Raw genomic sequence first — 20,547 nt, 5'->3', positions numbered from 1 at the left:
AGATCTTGATAAAACCATCTATACTCACTTACTGGAACTGCAAGTGTCATTATGGTGAGGAATTACATATTTATGTAGTCTTGAAGTATCTCTCCCCCCAAAAATTATTTATTACAAATAAAAAAAAAACTTGCTTGTACTCTTTAAAGATGTCAGGGTCATAAAAAGCAAAGAAAGGCTGAGAAATGGCATCAGATTAAAAGATAACTGAAGATTTGACAACCAAATGTGGTGGCTGGTCCTGGATTGAGTCCCGGACCAGAGAACAAGAGAGAGAGACTGTAAAGGGTGTCACTGGGACAAACGGCAAAATGTGAACATAGCAGCAGATTGGATAATACCCTTATGTCCAGGAAAATATCCTGGCTTTGTAATTCTACTGTGATTATACAAGAGATGTCCTTGTTCTTAGAAAACACACACAGAGGATCACCTGAGGTCAGGCGTTCGAGACCAACCTGCCCAACATGGTAAAACCCCATCTCTACTAAAAATACAAAAATTAGCCAGGTGTGGTGGTGGGCACCTGTAATCCCAGCTACTCAGGAGGCTGAGGTAGGAGAATTGCTTGAACCCAGGAGGTGGAGGTTGCAGTGAGCCGAGATCGCGCCATTGCATTCCAGCCTGGGTGACCAGAGAGAAACTCCGGCTCAAAAAAAAAGAAAGAAAGAAAAAGATCCGGGCACGGTGGCTCATGCTTGTAATCCCAGCACTTTGGGAGGCCGAGGCGGGCAGATCATGAGGTCAGGAATTCGAGACCAGCCTGGACAATATGGTGAAACCCCGTCTTTACTAAAAATACAAAAATTGGCCAGGTGTGGTGGTGCACGCCTGTGGTCCCAGCTACTCAGGAGGCTGAGGCAGAAAAATCGCTTAAATCCGGGAGGCGGAGGTTGCAGTGAGCTGAGATCGCACCACTGCACTCCAGCCTGGGCCACAGAGCGAGACTCTGTCTCAAAAAAAGAAAAAGACAAAGAAAAAAAAAAAGAAAACACACAGAGAAACATTTAGAAGTAACAGGGCATGAGCATGATGTCTCCCAAATAGGCTCAAGACAAAATATTACGTATATGTAGAGAACAATCAAACAAATGTGGTGAAATGTTAACTGGTAAACCCAGGTGAAGGGTATATGAGAGTTCTTTGAACTATTCTTGAAACTTTAATGTAAAATTTGAAATTATTTTAAAATAAAAAAGAAATGTTAAGGAACAAAATTATTTGGTGAAGAAAAGTACCTTCACTGGACAGCTCTCCAAGACCTACATCTTCTTGTTCCATGAACAGCTTTGACCCAATGAGATATGGTAAAGGACGATCAATGTATAGATCCTGTACATCATGAAAGGAATAGGCTGTCAAACATTTCAGTTGAAAACAAACTTACATGTGCCACCTGATACCCTGTTCCATCTGACTATCCCAAACAAGCTACATAACGAAGGTGGAGAATAAGAAACACAGCAGGACTAAAAGTTAAAAAAAAAAATTCTTTTTTTCACTGATTTTTTTAAAAGTCAAATCCTAGGTAAAGATGTCAAGGTAAGGCCGGGCACCATGGCTCACGCCTGTAATCCTAGCACTTTGGGAAGCCAAGGCGGGCGGATCACTTGAGGTCAGGAGTTTGAGACCAGCCTGACCAACATGGTGAAACCCCGTCTCTACTAAAAATCCAAAAAAATTAGCGGGACATGGTGGCGGGTAACTGTCATCCTAGCTACTCGGGAGGCTGAGGCAGGAGAATCACTTGAACCCAGGAAACAGTGTTGCAGTGAGCTGAGATTGCACTACTGCACTCCAGCCTGGGCAATAAGAGCAAAACTCCATCTCAAAAAAAAAAAAAAAAAAAGATGCCAAAGTAAAGCTGTATCACACAGAATCTCCCTCCCCAAGGGCCTAATTAACAAAATTTAACAAAAATGGCAAAAGCCTACCAAAAGTTTATCAGCAGCAAGCAAACAGGGAAAAGGGTACAACCTCCTAGTATAAGGTCCAAGAAGAGGAGGACCAAGGAAAGAAACTGAACATTCTGGTGAGCTGTCCCCTACAAAGCAGTACTAATGAGACATAATATATCTATATATTTTAATATAAAAATAGATTAGGCCGGGCACAGTGGCTCATGCCTGTAATCCCAGCACTTTGGGAGGCTGAGGCAGATGGATTACTTGAGGTCAGGAGTTTGAGACCAGCCTGGCCAATGTGGTGAAACCCAATATCTACCAAAAATACTAAAAATTAGCTGGGTGTGGTGGCGCACACCTGTAATCCCATTTACTCAGGAGACTAAGACAGGAGAATCTCTTGAACCCAGGAGGTGGAGGTTGCAGTGAGCCAACATCACATCACTCCACTCCAGCCTGGGCAACAAGAGCGAAACTCCGTCTCAAAATAAATAAATAAATAAATAAACAAAAAAGATTATAACTCAATAAACAGAAGAACAATACCCCCTAGTGGTTCCACACTGTTGAATTTAGAAAAGTGAAGTTGGTAAAATAAGACCAGATGAGAAAACAGAGTGAGGGCAGGAGACTGTGGCCCCAACAGCACATGCTGGAGATCTGCCCGTGTCAGCCGTCTACTCCTGTCAGTCCCACACCACACACACATTAAAAATTTAGGGTTGGTCGGTTGCAGTGGCTCCCACCTGTAATCCCAGCACTTTTGGGAGGCCGAGGCGGGCGGATCACTTGAGGTCAGGAGTTCAAGACCAGCCTGGTCACCATGGTGAAACCCCGTCTCTACTAAAAAATACAAAAATTAGCCAGGTGTCATGTTACATGCCTGTAATCCCAGCTACTTGGAAGGCTGAGGCAGGAGAATTGCTTGAACCCAGGAGACAGAAGCTGCAGTGAGCCGAGATTGCGCCACTCCAGCTTGGGCAACAAGAGTGAAACTCTGTCTCAAAAAAAAAAAAAAAATAGGGTCAAGAAAGTGCTCCACCCTTGCACAGCCTCCTACCTCCACCGCTGAAGGAAATGCTGCCCTGTCCCCTGTGAGGCATTGCCCTTTGGCAATGATATCTCTTCCTTGTCAAAGGACTCTGGGGCAGGGGAGAATAATTCTGATGTTTCACACAACAACAGAAAGATTGGGAAGGTTAAAGTAAAGGTTCAACGACGTCACAGCAACCAATGGAGCATAAGGCAAAGACAGCGTTAATTTGGACTAATTCTCACTGACTCAGAAGACATCCCCAAATCCTCCTACAAAAGAAAAGTGTACCTCCACAACTTTCTCTGCAAGGGGGAAAAAAAAAGAGAGAAAGTGCTGTGTGTCTTGGAAGTATCAAGTGTGGTCCAGGCAATCCATTTCCCAGAGTCCACTGCTGACTTTTAAAGGCATACAGTGAAAATCCAAGCAGCAAGTGTACCGGTCAGTGCCAAATGATCTGCCTCAATTTGGTGTGACTCAGCAAAGCTCAAACTGGAAGAGAAATGTGCAGCTACAGAACGACTAGAAGAGTTTGGTTCAGGCTGGGTGCGGTGGCTTATGTCTGTAATCCCAGCACTTTGGGAGGCCAAGGCAGGCGGATCACCTGACGTCGGGAGTTCGAGACCAGCCTGGCCAACATGGTGAAACCCTGTCTATACTAAAAATACAAAAATTAGCTGGGTGTGGTGGTGGGCGCCTGTAATCCCAGCTACTCGGGAGGCTGGGGCAGGAGAATCGCTTGAACCCAGGAGGCAGAGGTTGCAGTGAGCCAACATTGTGCCACGCACTCCAGCCTGGAGGACAGAGTGAAACTCCGTCTCAAAAAAAAAAAAAAAGGGTTTGGTTCTGTGGCATGTTTTAATTCGGAAGGCCTTGTGTGTCACAAGGCCCCTTTCTATAAATCACTGTGGTAACTTTCTGTGTTCACTACCGAGAGACTCTGTGTCACCCCAATTGTCTCTTTGAACAATGTGGGAGAAAGTCTGTCAAGCAACCAACACTCACTAGGCTATGAGGGAGCCTGGACATGAATGCTCACGGCAGCTTCATTTGTATTTAATAATTGCCCAAACCGGAAACAACCCAAATGCCTTTCAGTTCTTCTGCAGTCTTCCTTAGCCCAAGCTACATAATTTCAGGTTCCCAACACTCTCTGTCTCTTTTGAGCCTCCCCACCCTTCAAACCCCAATTCAAATATCATCTTTGCCCCAAAATTCCAGCTGGAAGTCAATTCTCTCTCAGGGCATTTACAATGGTTACTCGTATGTATGTCTCCTCTCTCCCACCACACTGCAACACACACCTCGAGAGTAGAGGCCATGCTCTGCATCTTTGCACCCCCAACTTGACATGTTGCCTTGCACCTCACAAGTACTCCATCAGTGCTCAGGTAAAGCGAGTCTTTCTGGTGGAGTCAATGTGAGACTACTAAGTGACATACTCACTTCCCAGAGGTTAAGTCCATGACTTACTAATCGTGTGCCCAATTAAAGTAGCCCAAACATAATAGTTGTGCAATAAATATTTAAGTTGAATGTCTTCACCTTTGGTTCAAGGATCAGTTCCACCCGCCCATTAGCATCATCTTCCTCGGAGTCTGAGTTTCCTGCTTTGATATCAAGTTGCTCAAAGGCACTGTCCAATACTTGTAAGCCATAGTTCACAGCCTCCTGGACTTTAGGAATGAGATCTACTTCTTTCTGCTCTCGTGTCTTCTCCTACAAAATAAATACCATGCAGTATGGGTCTCCAATATACTGATACTGCCCCAAGAGAATACTGTGAATGTTCTCTAAAGCCTAGCCTCAAGCTCCAAAAAAACTTATTAAAAATGTTAAAAAAGTCAAATTCTGCTGAATGCCTTGACACAGACTTTGGAGTAAGACTGCAAGTTTTAAATCCCAAGTTTGCCCCTTTCTGGACATGCATCAAACTACCTAAGGTTCCAGAGCTCAAGGGTCATCGTCTACAAAAGCAGAGGTACAACTAGTGTGTGGAGAAGCATCCCAACAATGAATGCACGCTGTTTCCCCACTGCTGGAGGGCCTAGACTCTCAGACTCACCATGACTATCCCATGAGCCCTGGTTATCCCTTGGGTAATTTTAGGTGTTAAGACTTAGAAGGAAGGTCACAGAGGTCTCATTTTTCAATTACAGTTTAAAGAGACAAAAAAAAAAAATACTGGACAATTACGATTATTTTATAAATCTGTTCTACATCAAAAGGGGGTCATTTTCATCTCTGGTCTATTCTGTGTATACCCTACAACAATGCCCCATTCAAGAAAAAAGGTTTGTTCATATCACCAACAGGCTGAGAATCTCCCTCAGGTGTCTTCTTCCTGCAACAGCAGCTCTCAGTGGCAGTCCCCGCAGACACAAGTGTGCCATTGTGAGAAATACCGAAAAATATTTAGTGTCATTTCCCCCACTACAAATATTCTAGAAGGAACCAAACCACACAGTGTTGTTCTGAGGGCCAAAGGCAAAAAAAAAAAAAACCCTACGAGCATTTTAGTCTTTTATCTCAAGTACTGAAGTCTTTCTAACTGAACTTTTTTGTCTTGGTTGTGTATTTTTCTATTTGGATATGCTTTATTCTGAGTTAAATAGCTAATATTGTACTGAGTTTGTGAAAATGTGTATGAAATATATAGCAGTTTTTAAAAATAGTACACTAAATACCTATCACCTTCAAATTAAACCCTGAATTGGTATAACCAGATACTACTGCACTTAAATGGCTAGCAAATCCTTGAGTTCTATTAAAAATAAAATAACCTGCTGGGCACAGTAGCTCACGCCTGTAATCCTAGCACTTTGGGAGGCCAAGGCTGGCGGATCATTTGAGGTCAGGAGTTTGAGACGAGCCTGGCCAACATGGCGAAACCCCGTCTCTACAATAAATACAAAAAAATTAGCCAGGCGTGGTGGCACACGCCTGTAGTCCCAGCTACTCGGGAAGCTGAGCCAGGAGAATCACTTGCACCCAGGAGGCAGAGGTTGCAGTGAGCTGATATCGTGCCACTGCACTCCAGCCTGGGCGACAGAGTGAGACTCCATCTCAAAATAAAAAATTTTTTAAAATAAAAAATAAAATAAAATAACTTTTTTTTAAAAATGCTGGCAACAGGCAGAACTATAGCTGGTTTCGAATACCCTTTTCCTAGTCTAACAGCTTCATCTGTTACAAGTAATAATTGCTGACAAAGGGCCAACCTTTACAGGTGATCCATATTTTCTGAATAAATGAGAACAAAATCAAAGCTACTCCAATAATAAACTTATTCACAGTCCATGTGCCTTCCTGAGTGGAAGAAAAAGAAATCTCTGCTGGAGTGCTAAGAAGTCAGTGTGACCCAGAACCTCTTAGCTATGTTTTGGGCTCTGGTGTGAGAAGATCTCAGGAAGAAGGCTGGTCCATCTGTAACTCAGGAAGCCACAGGAAAAAAATGACCTCTGTGACCCTCCAAATCTGTAATATGTACTATCTGGCCCTTTACAAAAGAAGTTTGCTGACTTCTACTCTATTCTTATATCAGAATTCAAGGATTTGATCTCTGTATTAGTTAATATACTACATTTCAGAAACAAAGGAAAGAATCCCCTCTTGGGCTGCTGTCAGGAGCAGTCCCTCCCTTTCCCAACCCCGCCCACCATCCCCCAGTTCCCACATAACACATCGATCTCCACCACACTTTTCAAAGTCAGAAACTCAGCTAAGAGTGATTTTATACAAGTACCTGCTCTGTTTTTTCTGCCTCAGCCTTGAGTACTGGCTCCTCCACTTCTTCATCGTATACACGCTAAATATGGAAGCAAACTCAATGTTAAAAGGTCAACACGTCATTGGAAATAAATCACAATATAAGAATTCAACACACAGTAACTAAGGACAAAGATGGGGAAGGAAATGGTTATTCAGCAAAGGGCTGAGACCACTACCAGGTGGGTGTCCGTAACAGTGGGTCATGGACAAACAGCAAAGAATAGTCCATTCACCAAAAAAAAAAAAAAAAAAAATTTTTAAATACAAATGACTAGGAAACATGATGAAACTTTAACCTCATTGTAAACCAAGAGTTGCAAAAACAGTAAGAGATCAGTTTTCACACCTTTTCATTTAACCTAATAATGTTGATGGGCAATGATACAGTATTCTGACCCCAGGTTATGGAGAATGTCAACTGATGTAATTTATCAACTAGGAAACTAGAACTTCAGGATTTTGAACAAGGAAAATGGTAAAGGCAAAACTTATTTTCATTCAGTTGCTTAAAATGGCTGATAAATTTTTATTATTCCATTTGTATGAAAGCAGAGAGAAAAATCTACCACTGACTTGCCAGAAAGGCTGGGCATTTGACTAACCCTGATAGCATGGGTAGGCAAGACTCTCTTTTCCAGAAAAGACCCACTGCTGTGCCAAATCACTGTGATTCTTGGTTTTTAAAATCATTTTTATGTTTTAAAAACTACCGAAGTACAACATGCTTGTTATAAAAAGTCAATATAGGCCAGGTGCAGTGGCTGACGCCTGTAAGGCCAGCACTCTCTGAGACCGAGGCAAGGGGATCACTTGAGCTCAGGAGTTCAAGATCAGCCTGGGCAACACAGTGAGACCTCATCTCTACGAAAAATACAAAAATTAGCCAGGTATGGTGGTGTGCACCTGTAATTCCAGCTACTTGTGGGGCTGAGTCAGGAGGAACTCTTGAGCTTGGGAGGTAAAGGCTGCAGTGAGCCCTGATTGCACCACTGCACTGCAGCTTGGGTGAAAAAGTGAAACCCTATCTCAAAAATAAAATGAAATGAAATTAAAATTTTTTAAAAAGAAAGAAATAAGAAGTCAATATAAATGAACTGATGAAAATCTTCTGGCATTAGACAGTGGCCGTGATTATAAAACTTTGAGTACAGTAAAAACCACCAAATTGTATACTTTTTAAAGGACTGAATTTTATGGTGTGTGAATTCTATCTCAATTTTTAAAATTTTAAGTCAATATAAAGGCACATGTAAAAGAGATGTATTTTAAAATAGTTCCCTCCCTATCCCCAACCTGATCCTTGGAATACCCAATTTAAGCCTGGTGTGTATGCTCATTTCCTGAGGCTCTGAACACAAATATAAGCTAACACGTGCATATATTTAGAGCTCTCCTACCCTTCCTGCTTATTTATTTATTTATTTAGAGATAGAGTCTAGCTCTGTCACCCAGGCTGGAGTGCAGTGGCAGGATCTTGGCTCACTGCAACCTCCACCTCCCAGGCTCAAATGATTCTCTTGCCTCAGCCTCCCGAGTAGTTGGGATTACAGGCGTGCACCACCACACCCGGCTAATTTGTTTTTGCCCTTTTTTTTTTTTTTTTTTTTTTTTTTTTCCCAAGGCTGGAGTGCAGTGGTGCGATCTCGGCTCACTGCAAGCTCTGCCTCCTGGGTTCACGCCATTCTCCTGCCTCAGCCTCCCGAGTAGCTGGGACTACAGGTGCCTGCCACCATGCCCAGCTAATTTTTTTTGTATTTTTAGTAGAGATGGGGTTTCACCATGTTAACCAGGATGGTCTCAATCTGACCTCGTGATTCGCCCACCTCGGCCTCCCAAAGTGCTGGGATTACAGGTGTGAGCCACCATGCCCGGCCTGCATTTTTTTTTTTTTAGTAGAGATGGGGTTTCACCATGTTGGCCAGGCTGGTCTCAAACTCCTTGACCTCAAGTGATCCATCGGCCTTGGCCTCCCAAAGTGCTGGGATTACAGGTGTGAGCCATTGTGCCTGGCTGAAACTGATTATTTATTTATTATTTATTTATATACCTAGAGAGGGATTTTACCTAGAGAGGGAATAAATAAACCTTAATAGTCATTCCCAGATTCTATGCACAAATGTGTAGAATTCCCTGTCACTAGCAGCGTACTCAAGTGCCCCTTACCCAAACCTTTGCCAGCAATGGCTCCTGTCCACCCATCTTTAAGTATCTGCCAATCTGATCAAACAATGTTGCTTTTAAACGATCATATCCTCTGACCCAAAATTCTACTTCTTGAAATTTAGCTCCCATGAAAATTATCATAAACGCAAACATCAGAATGTTCATGGTATCATGATTTCCAGCAGAAAGTCACAAATACCAAATTTATAATTCTATGTAATTCCAATCAAACGCTAATAAAATATTCTGTGGCACAATATAGTAAGATAATCCTGCTGGGGGCAGTGGCTCACGCCTGTAATCCCAGCACTTTGGGAGGCTCATGCCTGTAATCCCAGCACTTTGGGAGGCTCATGCCTGTAATCCCAGCACTTTGGGAGGCTCATGCCTGTAATCCCAGCACTTTGGGAGGCTCATGCCTGTAATCCCAGCACTTTGGGAGGCTCATGCCTGTAATCCCAGCACTTTGGGAGGCTCATGCCTGTAATCCCAGCACTTTGGGATCACCTGCGGTCAGGAGTTTGAGACCAGCCTGGCCAACATGGTGAAACCATGGCAAAACCCCATCTTTACTAAAAATATAAAAATTAGCTTGATGTGGTGGCCGGTGCCTGTAATCCCAGCTACTCAGGAGGCTGAGGCAGGAGAATCGCTTAAACTTGGGAGGCAGAGGTTGCAGTGAGCCGAGATTGCGCAATTGCACTCCAGTCTGAGCAACAAGACTGAAACTCTATTTCAAAAAAATAAATAAATAAGTAAAAGATAATCCTCAAATTCACACAGAAAAGTAAAAAGCCAAAGATTGATAACCATGACAATTCTGAATAAAAACAGATTATGGGGACTTGCCCTAATAAGACATTAGAAATCTGCAGTATTTAAGATTATGATACTCGCAAACAGCAGAGAAACAAAACAAACAGCAGAGGGCAGAAACAGACCCACAATTCCATGGAGGCCTGATTTTATTTTCACATAAACACACACAAACATTCATACATAATAGTCAATGAAGAAAAGAACAACTACACAATAAAGGTTATCTATAAGGGATAAAAATGAAATCCCTCTCTAGGTAAAAAGAATAAAAAGTTGGCCAGGCATGGTGGCGAACACCTGTGGTCCTAGCCAGCTATTCAGGAGGCTGAGATGGGAGGATGGCTTGAGCCCAGGAGTTTGAGGCTGCAGTGAGCTGTCTGCACCACTGAACTCCAGCCTGGGCAACAGAGGGAGATCCTGTCTCAAAAACAAAAAAAGAATAAAAAGGCAGAGATACCAAGGAATCCCCACCCAAAATGATTAGAGTTAAGGACGAATATGGTGGGTAGGCACCTTTGAAGCAAATGTGGCAAAATACAAAACCACTGATGCTAGGTGCTACATTTTCTTAGCACTTGTGGTTTCTCTCTGAACTTTTCTATTTATTTATGAAACATTTATGAAATTTATGAAACATTTCATAAATAACATTTAATATTAGAAGATTATTAAATAAATTATGATACGGTTTAAGAACAAAAAAATTAAATTCACAAAAGTCTCAAAGATGGGTTAAATAAGTTCACATTAAGAAAAAAAGTAGGCTGCAAATGTAAATACACACACACACACACATACAGTCATCTAGAAAAGGTTAAAGTTAAAAAACAAGAACAGAAAAAAATACACTGAAAAGTTCAATGGTTGGTTAATTTGGGGTAGCTGATTTTTTGTAGGTTCAATTATTTATTTATTTATTTATTATTATTTTTTTGAAACGGAGTCTTGCTCTGTCACCCTGGCAGAAGTGCAGTGGCGGGATCTCGGCTCACTGCAAGCTCTGCCTCCCGGGTTCACGCCCTTCTCCTGCCTCAGGCTCCCGAGTAGCTGGGACTACAGGCGCCCGCCACCACGCCTGGCTAATTTTTTTGTATTTTTTAGTAAAGACGGAGCTTCACCGTGTTAGTCAGGATGGTCTCAATCTCCTGACCTCGTGATCCGCCCACCTCGGCCTCCCAAAGTGCTACAGGCGTGAGCCACCGCACCCGGCCTACTGTAGGTTCAATTCTTTTAAGCCTGATGTCTGCATGGGAAATGGACTTAGAATATATGTGCTAAACGTTGAGAGGCTCCCCTCAAGCTGAGGAAATTTCACATGATTTTTCTTTTTCTTACTTTTCCTAATTGCTCTATAAAGATCAGGGATTACTTTGGTAATTTTCAAAGTCAGGACTCCAAAAAGTTAAGTAAATCTCAAAAGTGAGACTTTAAGACCTGGCAGCTACCATGGTTACCTATCAGCAGCCTGCAGCTAGAAAGCCAAACATGACATCTAAGAAACCTAAACCCATGGGACCTAAAGCCCATGGGATCTTTCCAGGGTGAGCAGGACTATGCATCCTCAAGTACTTCATATCCAGCAGATAACCAATGCTAACTTCTTTCATCCTCACCTGCTAAACTCACAGCTTCATGTGTTTTGTGATCAATTTACAGTCAGATAGCTATACCCAGGACTGTTAAATATCTTTGGTATTGCTCCTCATCTGGGGAGACAGGGTAAAAGGGGAAAGTGGGGAACTGGGGAAAAAGGGACCAGGGCTGGAGAGTAACAGACTATACACAGCCCTGGTCCCCTTTCATTTATGCGTACTCTCATTCATTCAAATATTCACTGGATCCCTAAATATCAGGCTTGTGCTGGACCCCTCAAATATATTTGTTGTTAAAAATATGGGGCTTGATTTAGCGGGAGGGTCCAACTCATCAAATCCCATCAATAATTGTAAAATTACAATTGTAAGAAGTCTACTAAAGAATGTGATGCTTCAGCTGCTTTTATCCAGGGGGTCTGCCTAGTGCAGAGGGTCCAGGAGGAAGTAATATAATTGAGCAGAGACCTAGAAGACAGACAGATGTCAATCAAAGGGTAGAGGCATAGGAAGCAATGTAAGCAAAGGCCCCGTAGAAGCAGGGCATATGGCATCTCCAAGGAATGAGAAGGCTGGAGTGTCAAAAGCAAGGGGCATTATGTAAAATAAAGCAGGTCTGGGGGAGAGGGAAAAACCTGTGCAGGAAATTATATGTTAATAAGGCTTTTGGGCTTTACCTCCTTCTCTCTAATTGCTGAGTACTTGACAGTTTCAGCAACTCCATCTGTTTCTTCAATAGAAAAGTAGAAAAGGAGGGAAAAATGACCAAAATTCAGCTTTTATAAATCAACAGGAAGATGATCTGGAAAATTAACCCATTTATGCCTAGTGTCCCATTATGGAACACTAAGCTTGTCAGAATTATGTATATCCTACTGCTCAAGGTCATTGCCAAGGTCTGGCTTTTCACAAAAAAAATTCTAACCTTGGGCATAAACAGGTTAATTTGTTTCATTCTGGAATTTTTTTTTTAATTTTACAAAGCTAAGATTTTGAAACAATTGACTTTAAAAAGAAAAAAATCCTCCCTCACCAGTTCATTTAACAAACTAAAGTCATTAACTGTGGCACTTGCTATTTCAGGATCCAATTCCTAAATTAACAGATAATTAAGCCTTTAGAATTGTGTTGCCTTCTAATTAGACACTAGAACACTGGCCAATGTTAATTAGTATTTCTTCTCCCTCCAAGTCCCCTCTTGAGCCTTTACTAATGGTACTAATTTCTCTTACCCTAAAAAGTCCTGACTGTTCTCGCCCTAGAAAGTCCGGATTGTTTCACTAACTTTATAATATAGTTTGCAACTTTGTGGCTTCCCCTGAGGCTAATTAATAAAACCCAGAAACCTATCTGACTTTGAATGTTTCTGATAAATTACCATGAAACCAAATGGCACCATAATTCAAGCTGGAATTGTAACACCTAAGTACTGATGTCAGGGTTTGAAAATAAAACATTAAAAAGCCAGATTGCCAGGTATGGTGGCTCACACCTGTAATCCCAGCACTTTGGGAGGCCAAGGTGGGTGGATCATGAGGTCAGGAGATCGAGACCATCCTGGCTAACACGGTGAAACCCCATCTCTACTAAAAATGCAAAAAAAATTAGCCAGGTGTGGTGGTGGGTGCCTGTCATCCCAGCTACTCAGGAGGCTGAGGCAGGAGAATGGTGTGAACCCGGGAGGTAGAGCTTGCAGTGGGCTGAGATTGCACCACTGCACTCCAGCCTGGGCGACAGAGTGAGACTCCGTCTCAAAAAAAAAAAAAAAGCCAGATCACTTACAAATATATATCAGCAAGTATATTTTTTCAGAGTTTTATTAAGCATTAGCTGTTTTCTCAGTATTATCATGTTTTGCCACAAATGAAAAAAACCTATAGCATGTGGCCTTATAGAAGGTCTGGGAAGTAATTAAGATTTGGCAGCGGCAACCAGCACATCCGAAGAAGAGTTCTGGCTGCAGACTGGAAGGCGAAGGGGCATCAAGACTTAACACTAAGGGCCGAGCGCAGTGGCTCGCGCCTGTAATCCTAGCACTTTGGGAGGCTGAAGTAGGATAACTGCTTGAACCCGGGAGGCGGAGGTTGCAGTGAGCCGAGATGGTGTCACTGCACTCCAGCCTGGATGACAGAGCAAGACTCTGTCTCGGAAGAAAAAAAAAAAAAAGCTAAGGCTAAAGGGATGGAGAGATGGATGGAAAACAGGAAATCCCCAGTATTGGACAGAAATAAAGAACAATTACCAAAACACAATAAAACAAAACCAAAAAAAAAACTCCACAAAAACTACATCATGGAAAACTCAGAATCTACGAAAACTTGGCTAGAAAAGAGCTGGAGAAAAGATAAGACCTAAGACTGTGATTGAGAAAAATTGTATGATGTTCCCCATTTCTTCCCACTGAAGTATTGATCTGGTACCAATCTAGTACCAATCTGGTACAGGCACACTGGGTACAAAGTAAACTTCCCTTGCCGGGCGCAGTGGCTCAGGCCTGTAATCCCAGCACTTGGGGAGGCCGAGGTGGGCAGATCACGAGGTCAGGAGATCGAGATCATCCTGGCTAACTCGGTGAAACCCCGTCTCTTCTAAAAATACAAAAAATTAGCCAGGCGTGATGGCACGCGCCTGTAGTCCCAGCTACTTGGAAGGCTGAGGCAGGAGAATGGCGTGAACCCGGGAGGCGGAGCTTGCAGTGAGTGGAGATCGCACCACTGCACTCCAGCCTGGGTGACAGAGCGAGACTCCATCTCAAAAAAAAAAAGAAACTTCCCAAATCCTTTGGGACTCTGGTGCTGCAGCACTGACTGCAGAGAAGTGCTGACTACCTGATCCAGCAAGAAAAGTACAGAATGAAAAGAACAGGAGTGCTTAAAAGGACACCAAATTAATCTTGATAAAAACATTATGGGGCTGTGCACACCAGAGAAGTTGAGTCTAGAGTCCCTGACTTTTCCAGTGAGATAGTCAGGACCAAGCATGGACATTCTGTGTAAACAATCAGTAAACTACTGATTTTACTTGAATACTTTTTTTTTTTTTTTGAGACAGAATTTCGCTCTTGTTGCCCAGGCTGGAGTACAATGGCAGGATCTCGGCTCACCGCAACCTCCGCCTCCCAGGTTCAAGCGATTCTCCTGCCTCAGCCTTCCCAAGTAGCTGGGATTACAGGCATGCGCCACCATGCCCGGCTAATTTTGTATTTTTTTAGTAGAGACGGGGTTTCTCCATGTTGGTCAGGCTGGTCTCGAACTCCCGACCTCAGGTGATCCACCCGTCTTGGCCTCCCAAAGTGCTGGGATTACAGGCATGAGCCACCACGCCCGGCCGAATACTTGTTATTTTTCAAACTCATAAGTACTCCTTTGCTGTTAAAGGAAATAACTGGCAAAGAGATCTCTAACACCTTTATTAATGTCTTTATTTTACATATAGCTCTCCAAAAAAAGACAGGAAGTGGCATTTAACTCGAGCTATTAAAAAATGCACAAACATGCTGCACAAGTTGACTACATGGCATTCTCTTAACTATTCTAAATCTTGGGCTTTTTTAATAATTTTGTGATTCTGAAAATTTTATTACTTTATATCTAACAATCTCAGGAGATCGCTTACTTTAATAATCCTTTTTCCACAAACTAATGCTGATATTCAGAAAGTTTGGACACCCTATGAGAAACACAGGTCTGTTACCTAAGCTTCCTCTCCATCCTCATCTCTTAAGTCTCCACTCTGCTCCAGCCATACTTACTTCCTTTGTATGCTGGAATTATACTATTTGCCAAGGGAGAGGCTCTATCTAATTTACCTATGTATTCCTACCACCTAGAAGAAGCAGTAAATAGACAAAAATCACACATAGATTTAAGCTCAGTAATCTGTTTACAGTTGATTCCATATTGTAAGTTTGGCCATCATAAACTTTAGCTGAGAATATTGCAAGCAGACATATATATCCCCTGAATATAATTTATCAGAACAGAATGACCCCAATCAACAACTGAAACCATATGCTGGTGTCCAGAGGGTCTAACCAGGTAAACAGCTGTCCTTACAGATCACGCCACAACAAAGGCAGTGTGAGTGCCACACAATTCAGCACAATTGCTGACTACTCTCAAAACTGACAAAAGATGGAAGCACCGAAGTATAAGAAAATTTTATCATTAGACTTTTTTAGAGGCTTGGAAAAAAGGACTTAAAACTTTACAAATAAAAAAGAGGCATTAATCCCAGAGAAAAAAGCTACAATTACCAAGAACCACACTTCCACCAAAATTTAGGAGGGAATCTAACAGTAAGTTATTTAAAATTACAATATCTCCTACTCCCAAAAAAGGAATTATAATATAACTAAATAACTCACATTCTCAATGAACTGGGTATTAGAGAGCATAAGGAAGTCATTGAAGACATTATGCAGGCGACAATCTGTGGCTTTGGTTTCCCGGATTAGTCCGTCGACTTGTTTCTTGATTTCATGGGTCCTAGAGATAGTTTGCTGTGAGAATTCCTGTAGAAACTGTAGTAGCTATTTTAAAAAATAAACATACAATAGTATCAATGTTACATGTAACTATTCTGCATGTCACATCAAAAAAGAACCCATTTCCTTTCACCTTTGAGTGTTAGAATGTGAAAGAAATGCTTTTATTTTTTTATTTTTTATTTTTTGAGAGAGTTTCACTCTGTTGCCTGGGCTGGAGTACAGTGGCGCCATCTCGGCTCACTGCACCTCCCGCGTTCAAGCGATTCTCCTGCCTCAGCCTCCCGAGTAGCTGGAATTACAGGTGCCCGCCACAACGCCCAACTAATTTTGTGTATTTTTAGTAGAGACGGGGTTTCGCCATGTTGGCCAGGCTGGTCTCGAACTCCTGACCTCGTGATTCGCCCACCTCGGCCTCCCAAAGTGCTAGGATTACAGGTGTGAGCCACTGTGCCCGGCCGGAATGCTGGTTTGACAAGTACTAAAACCAAGTGACATTGGAAAACACTAAGAAAGCTCATCAAAAGAGTGGCAGTGAGCTAATGGACACCTATCTCGTTTCTGGAAAAATTTAAAATCCCTTTTTGGCACTGGGTATGGTGGCTCACGCTTGTAATCCAACACTTTGGGAGGCTGAGGCAGGGTTATCGCTAGAGTCCAGGAGTTGCAGACCAGTCTGGGCAACATAGCAAGACCCCCATCTCTACTAAAATTAAATAAATAAACAAATCAGACAGGTGTGGTGGACGCCTGTAGTCCCAGCTACTCAGGACGCTGAGGTGAGAGGATCACCTGAACCCCAGAGGATTCAGTGAGCCAAGATCGAGCCACTTGCACTCCAGCCTGGGCGACACGGCAAAACCCTGTCTCCTTTTAAAAGTCCTCTTTGGTTGTCAATCTACAGAGATCACAGACCAAGGGTTAGCTAATCAACCACCACTCTTATTCAAAAATCCTATTCATTTGGGACTCGAACAGTTCTGAGCTTTTTGGGCCCCCGATTTGAAGAATCCCATTAAAGGATATCCACATACTGGCTTGTTTCCCACCCCATTTAGTCCAGGTCCCAACAGGAATCGCCTCTCTAGTGCCCGAGCAATCCCTCAGTGTGGCGGAAACGGATCTCCCCTCCGGATGGAGCTGAGCCAGAAACCCCATGAAGGGAACGTCGCGTCTGGGCCACGGTCAGGGTCTGCCCCTCTCCCTGGTGGCCGGGGACTGCCAGGGTGGCATTCTCGGGGGCTAAACGGGGCGTGTGTTCCTAAGAGGGCAGGCAACGGGACGGGCCAGGTGCAGGGGCAGTCGCGGCCCGGCCCTCCTGCGCGCAGGCCAAGCGTCACCCCTGCCGCTCTCGCGTCCCCGGGGCCCGCCTCTCACGCCCGCGTCGGCCGCCAGCGACCAGCTCTGGCTGCTCCTGCGGATCTCCTCCACCGACCACGGCCGCTCCCACACGGGCTCCGACGCCGGCGCCAGCTCCTGGTCGGGGGTCGTCCGGTTCATCTGCAGCGAAAAAAACGAGAAGAGAGGCTGAGCCTGAGGGCGGCAGGGACGGCGGCCCCAGCCCAGGCCGGCCCCTCTCCGGCCCGCCGCCCTCACCATCCCAGCCGCCCGGCTCGGTGGGCTCCGAGGCTGCCAGCACACGCCGAGGACTGCAGAGCCCCGGAAGCCTAGCCCCAGCCAAGCTGCCCGGGGCGTGACCTGCCTCACGTGACCTGATGTCACGTGACAGGACCCGCACGTGATCCGACCTGCGATGCTGAGGGGAGGAAGCTGCGGAAGTGGACTGGGACTGGAGTTTGGGGTTCTACGCTAGGTTGGGGCGGAGGAAGCTGGAGGAGAGGGGCTGACGCCAGGAACGCTGCAGAGGCGGGTTGGCCCGGTGGCGCTGCCGCCCAAGGCCCGAGGCAGCGGCGCGGGATCGGCCACAGCACCGGCCGCCAGTTCGGCGGGTCTGGAGAGGGGACCTCAAGCAGCCAGTGGAGCAACCAGCCTGGGAGCCTTCGACGTAGGCGCTGTGGGCGAAGGAAAAGGCCTGGCCTGCTGCCTCTTCTCTTGCAGCAAAATCCGCTGCTGTGAAGGAGCTGGTAGGCGGACGCTCTGTAGATAGAGAATCCCTGATCTGCCTGGGCATCATCTTGCTCTTTATGACCTGCTTGGCTGCCACTGTGTAGGGCCTGCTTAAAGTCCTTTGCACTCTCAGCATTGCCCTCAAGTTCAAGGACAAGCTTCTCATTATGGCAGGCATAAAACTCTTTATAATTCGTCCACCACTCTCCCAGCTCAGGGCTCCAGCTGTTGTCTCACACTTCCTTGAAGTTCCCTCTGCTGAGTCGCCCTTGTGCCTGACCAACTTACTTACTAAAATAAAAATCCCAATTTCTTTCCAGTCATGTGTGCCCAAGGGCGAGTTATTTAACTTTTCTGAGCTTTCCTCAGTAAAACGAAGCTACATATCTTGCAAGGATGTGATATTAAAGTTATGATATTGTAAAACAGCTGCCACGGTGCTTGGCCTAGGGTGAGCCGTCAACCTAGAACATACCACTGTCCCCATGCACCTTGCTCACATACCCAATCCCAGACTTTTCTTTTGTAGTCACCTCAGTTATCACCTCATTAAATAACCTGATTATCCCAAGTACAGCTTAAGTGACTTAAGTTATTTTCGATGGCTAGCGGAAGGGTCTCTGCTACATTGGAGAGCTGGGGTGGTCTGGAGTTCCACGGTGTGGTGAGCCAGAGGCCATCTCTCCTGCGGCCTCTTAGTGTCTCGCTGGCGGGGTTCGGCTCGAGCTAGATAGACACAGCCCTTGGCGGATTTAAACAACCTAAACATTAAACAATACAGCTGCCTCAAATCTTTGGGAATTTCAGAATGACTGACACTGCCAAAGCTGTTCCAAATTTTGAAGAGATGTTTGCTAGTAGATTCACAGAAGATGACAAGGAGTATCAGGAATACTTGAAACGCCCTCCTGAGTCCTCTCCAATTGTTGAGGAATGGAATAGCAGAGCTGGTGGGAACCAAAGAAACAGAGACAATCGGTTGCAAGATAGCAGACAGTTCAGAGGCAGGGACGGCAGATGGGGGTGGCCAAGTGACAATCGATCCAATCAGTGGCGTGGACAATCCTGCGGTAACAATTACCCGCAACACAGACAAGAACCTTACTATCCCGACCAATATGGACATTAAGGTTACAACCAGCCGCCCCCTTACGATAGAAATGTTGGCAGCTTTTAGTAAAAGCATTTACTCTGTTACCACGACAAAAGTTTGGGTGTCTTCTGTCGGTCATAGTTGGTTTTTTTGTTGTCGTTTGTTTGTTTGTTTGTTTTTGAGACGGAGTCTCTCTCTGTCGCCCAGGCTGGAGTGCAGTGGCGCGATCTCGGCTCACTGCAAGGTCCGCCTCCCAGGTTCATGCCATTCTCCTGCCTCAGCCTCCCGAGTAGCTGTGACTACAGGAGCCCGCCACCACGCCTGGCTAATTTTTTGTATTTTTAATAGAGACAGGGTTTCACCGTGTTAGCCAGGATGGTCTCGATCTCCTGACCTCGTGATCCGCCCGCCTCAGCCTCCCAAAGTGCTGGGATTACAGGCGTGAGCCACTGCGCCCGGCTCGGTCATAGTTTTACATCTGATTTTACAGAATGGATTATTGATTTTTTGGAGGTTGAGACTTTAAAAAAAAAATACATCTTACTTGCGAGATGCGATGGTTGCTGGGAATACCTGAAATTGTGGATTATATTGCTTGACTTCTACCTCAGAGTCTTCGTTTCATGACTTAATAGTGCTTTGAGTTTGGTATATTTTTCTTATTTGACCTCCAGGAATTCTTCATTTTACACAGATATAAAAATTTTAAAATAGAAAATGCTTGCTTTTACTTTGTAAGGTAAGAGAGTATCCATATGCTTAGATGTGCTCGTTTCTAAAATTCTAGAGGTTAATACAATCAGCTCAGGAATGCACAGCTATGCTTCTTGTGATAGATTGTACATAACATCAGCAGTTGAAAGGTAAAACAATTGCTTTTTTTTTGTTTTTGGCTTTTGTTATGTGACTATGGTACTTTGTGATTCCTTACTCTATAATGAGTCGCTCCACATTTATTTGGGTCTCTTTTTAGAGGGAAATCAGTAATAAAGCTGTAAAATAAGGACGGAGAAAAGTTGTTTTTGATGTATTTATCCTAAGGTATTACATTGTATTGTAATCATTTAAATATCAGTCTCTCCTTTAATAATAGCTAACATTTATCAAGTGTTCAGTATTTACCACTTTATACATTGTTCATTTAATTCACACAATGACTATGAGGGAGGGAATATTATTTCCAAATTATAGTTGAGGAAACTGAGGTACAGAAAGGAGAAGTAACTTACTTATGATTAGGTAACCAGGAAAGAGGCAGACCCGAGAACACACACTGTGAGCCAATATGTTACAGTAACCTATAACAGTGTTAACACTAAGGCTGGGCTGGCGTGGTGGCTCACACCTGTAATCCCAGCACTGTGGGAGGCCAAGGCGGTTCGAGACCAGCCTGAGAAACATGGTGAAACCCCATATCTACAAAAAAAAAAAAAAATTCGCTGGACATGGCAGCATAGATCTGTAGTTCGAGCTACTCAGGAGAATGAGGTGGAATGATCGCTTGAGCCCCTGAGACCAAGGTTGCAGTCAGCCGAGATTGCACCACTCCACTCCAGCCTGGAAGAAGACTAAGACTGCTGTCTGCAAAAACAGTCTTAGAGTCTTAAGGGGACTTCATT

General features: G+C 44.0%; 2 protein-coding genes across 13 annotated transcripts in view; one reads left to right on the top strand and one right to left on the bottom strand.

Moving 5' to 3' along the window:
• The window catches only part of WASHC2C (WASH complex subunit 2C), a 65,203-nt gene extending 47,691 nt beyond the window's left edge, over nucleotides 1-17,512 (bottom strand). For 11 of the 12 annotated variants that reach the window (XM_055092708.2, XM_055092709.2, XM_055092715.2 and 8 more), the window contains exons 1-6: nucleotides 17,365-17,512; nucleotides 17,146-17,268; nucleotides 15,649-15,813; nucleotides 6,683-6,745; nucleotides 4,483-4,656; nucleotides 1,239-1,332 (exon numbers count right to left, since the gene is read on the bottom strand). In XM_055092708.2, the coding sequence (XP_054948683.1) occupies nucleotides 1,239-1,332; nucleotides 4,483-4,656; nucleotides 6,683-6,745; nucleotides 15,649-15,813; nucleotides 17,146-17,268; nucleotides 17,365-17,367 (622 nt within the window). In that variant the 5' untranslated portion in view covers nucleotides 17,368-17,512. Of the gene's footprint in view, nucleotides 1-1,238; nucleotides 1,333-2,650; nucleotides 2,675-4,482; nucleotides 4,657-6,682; nucleotides 6,746-15,648; nucleotides 15,814-17,145; nucleotides 17,269-17,364 lie in introns of those variants that run through there. The other variant, XM_055092722.2, reaches the window with a different exon arrangement.
• Nucleotides 17,513-18,505: 993 nt separating this feature from the next.
• On the top strand, nucleotides 18,506-19,043 carry LOC117974572 (RNA guanine-N7 methyltransferase-activating subunit-like protein). The gene has a single exon (XM_063607665.1). It carries the CDS (start codon nucleotides 18,644-18,646, stop codon nucleotides 18,962-18,964), a length of 321 nt encoding a protein of 106 aa, XP_063463735.1. The 5' UTR covers nucleotides 18,506-18,643; the 3' UTR covers nucleotides 18,965-19,043.
• The last annotated feature ends 1,504 nt before the right edge of the window (nucleotides 19,044-20,547 follow it).

This window comes from Pan paniscus, chromosome 8 (assembly GCF_029289425.2).
Source record: "Pan paniscus chromosome 8, NHGRI_mPanPan1-v2.0_pri, whole genome shotgun sequence".
Lineage (NCBI taxonomy): Eukaryota > Metazoa > Chordata > Mammalia > Primates > Hominidae > Pan > Pan paniscus.
The sequence above is the reverse complement of the archived record's forward strand: the minus strand, read 5'-3'. Positions and strand labels throughout refer to the sequence as shown.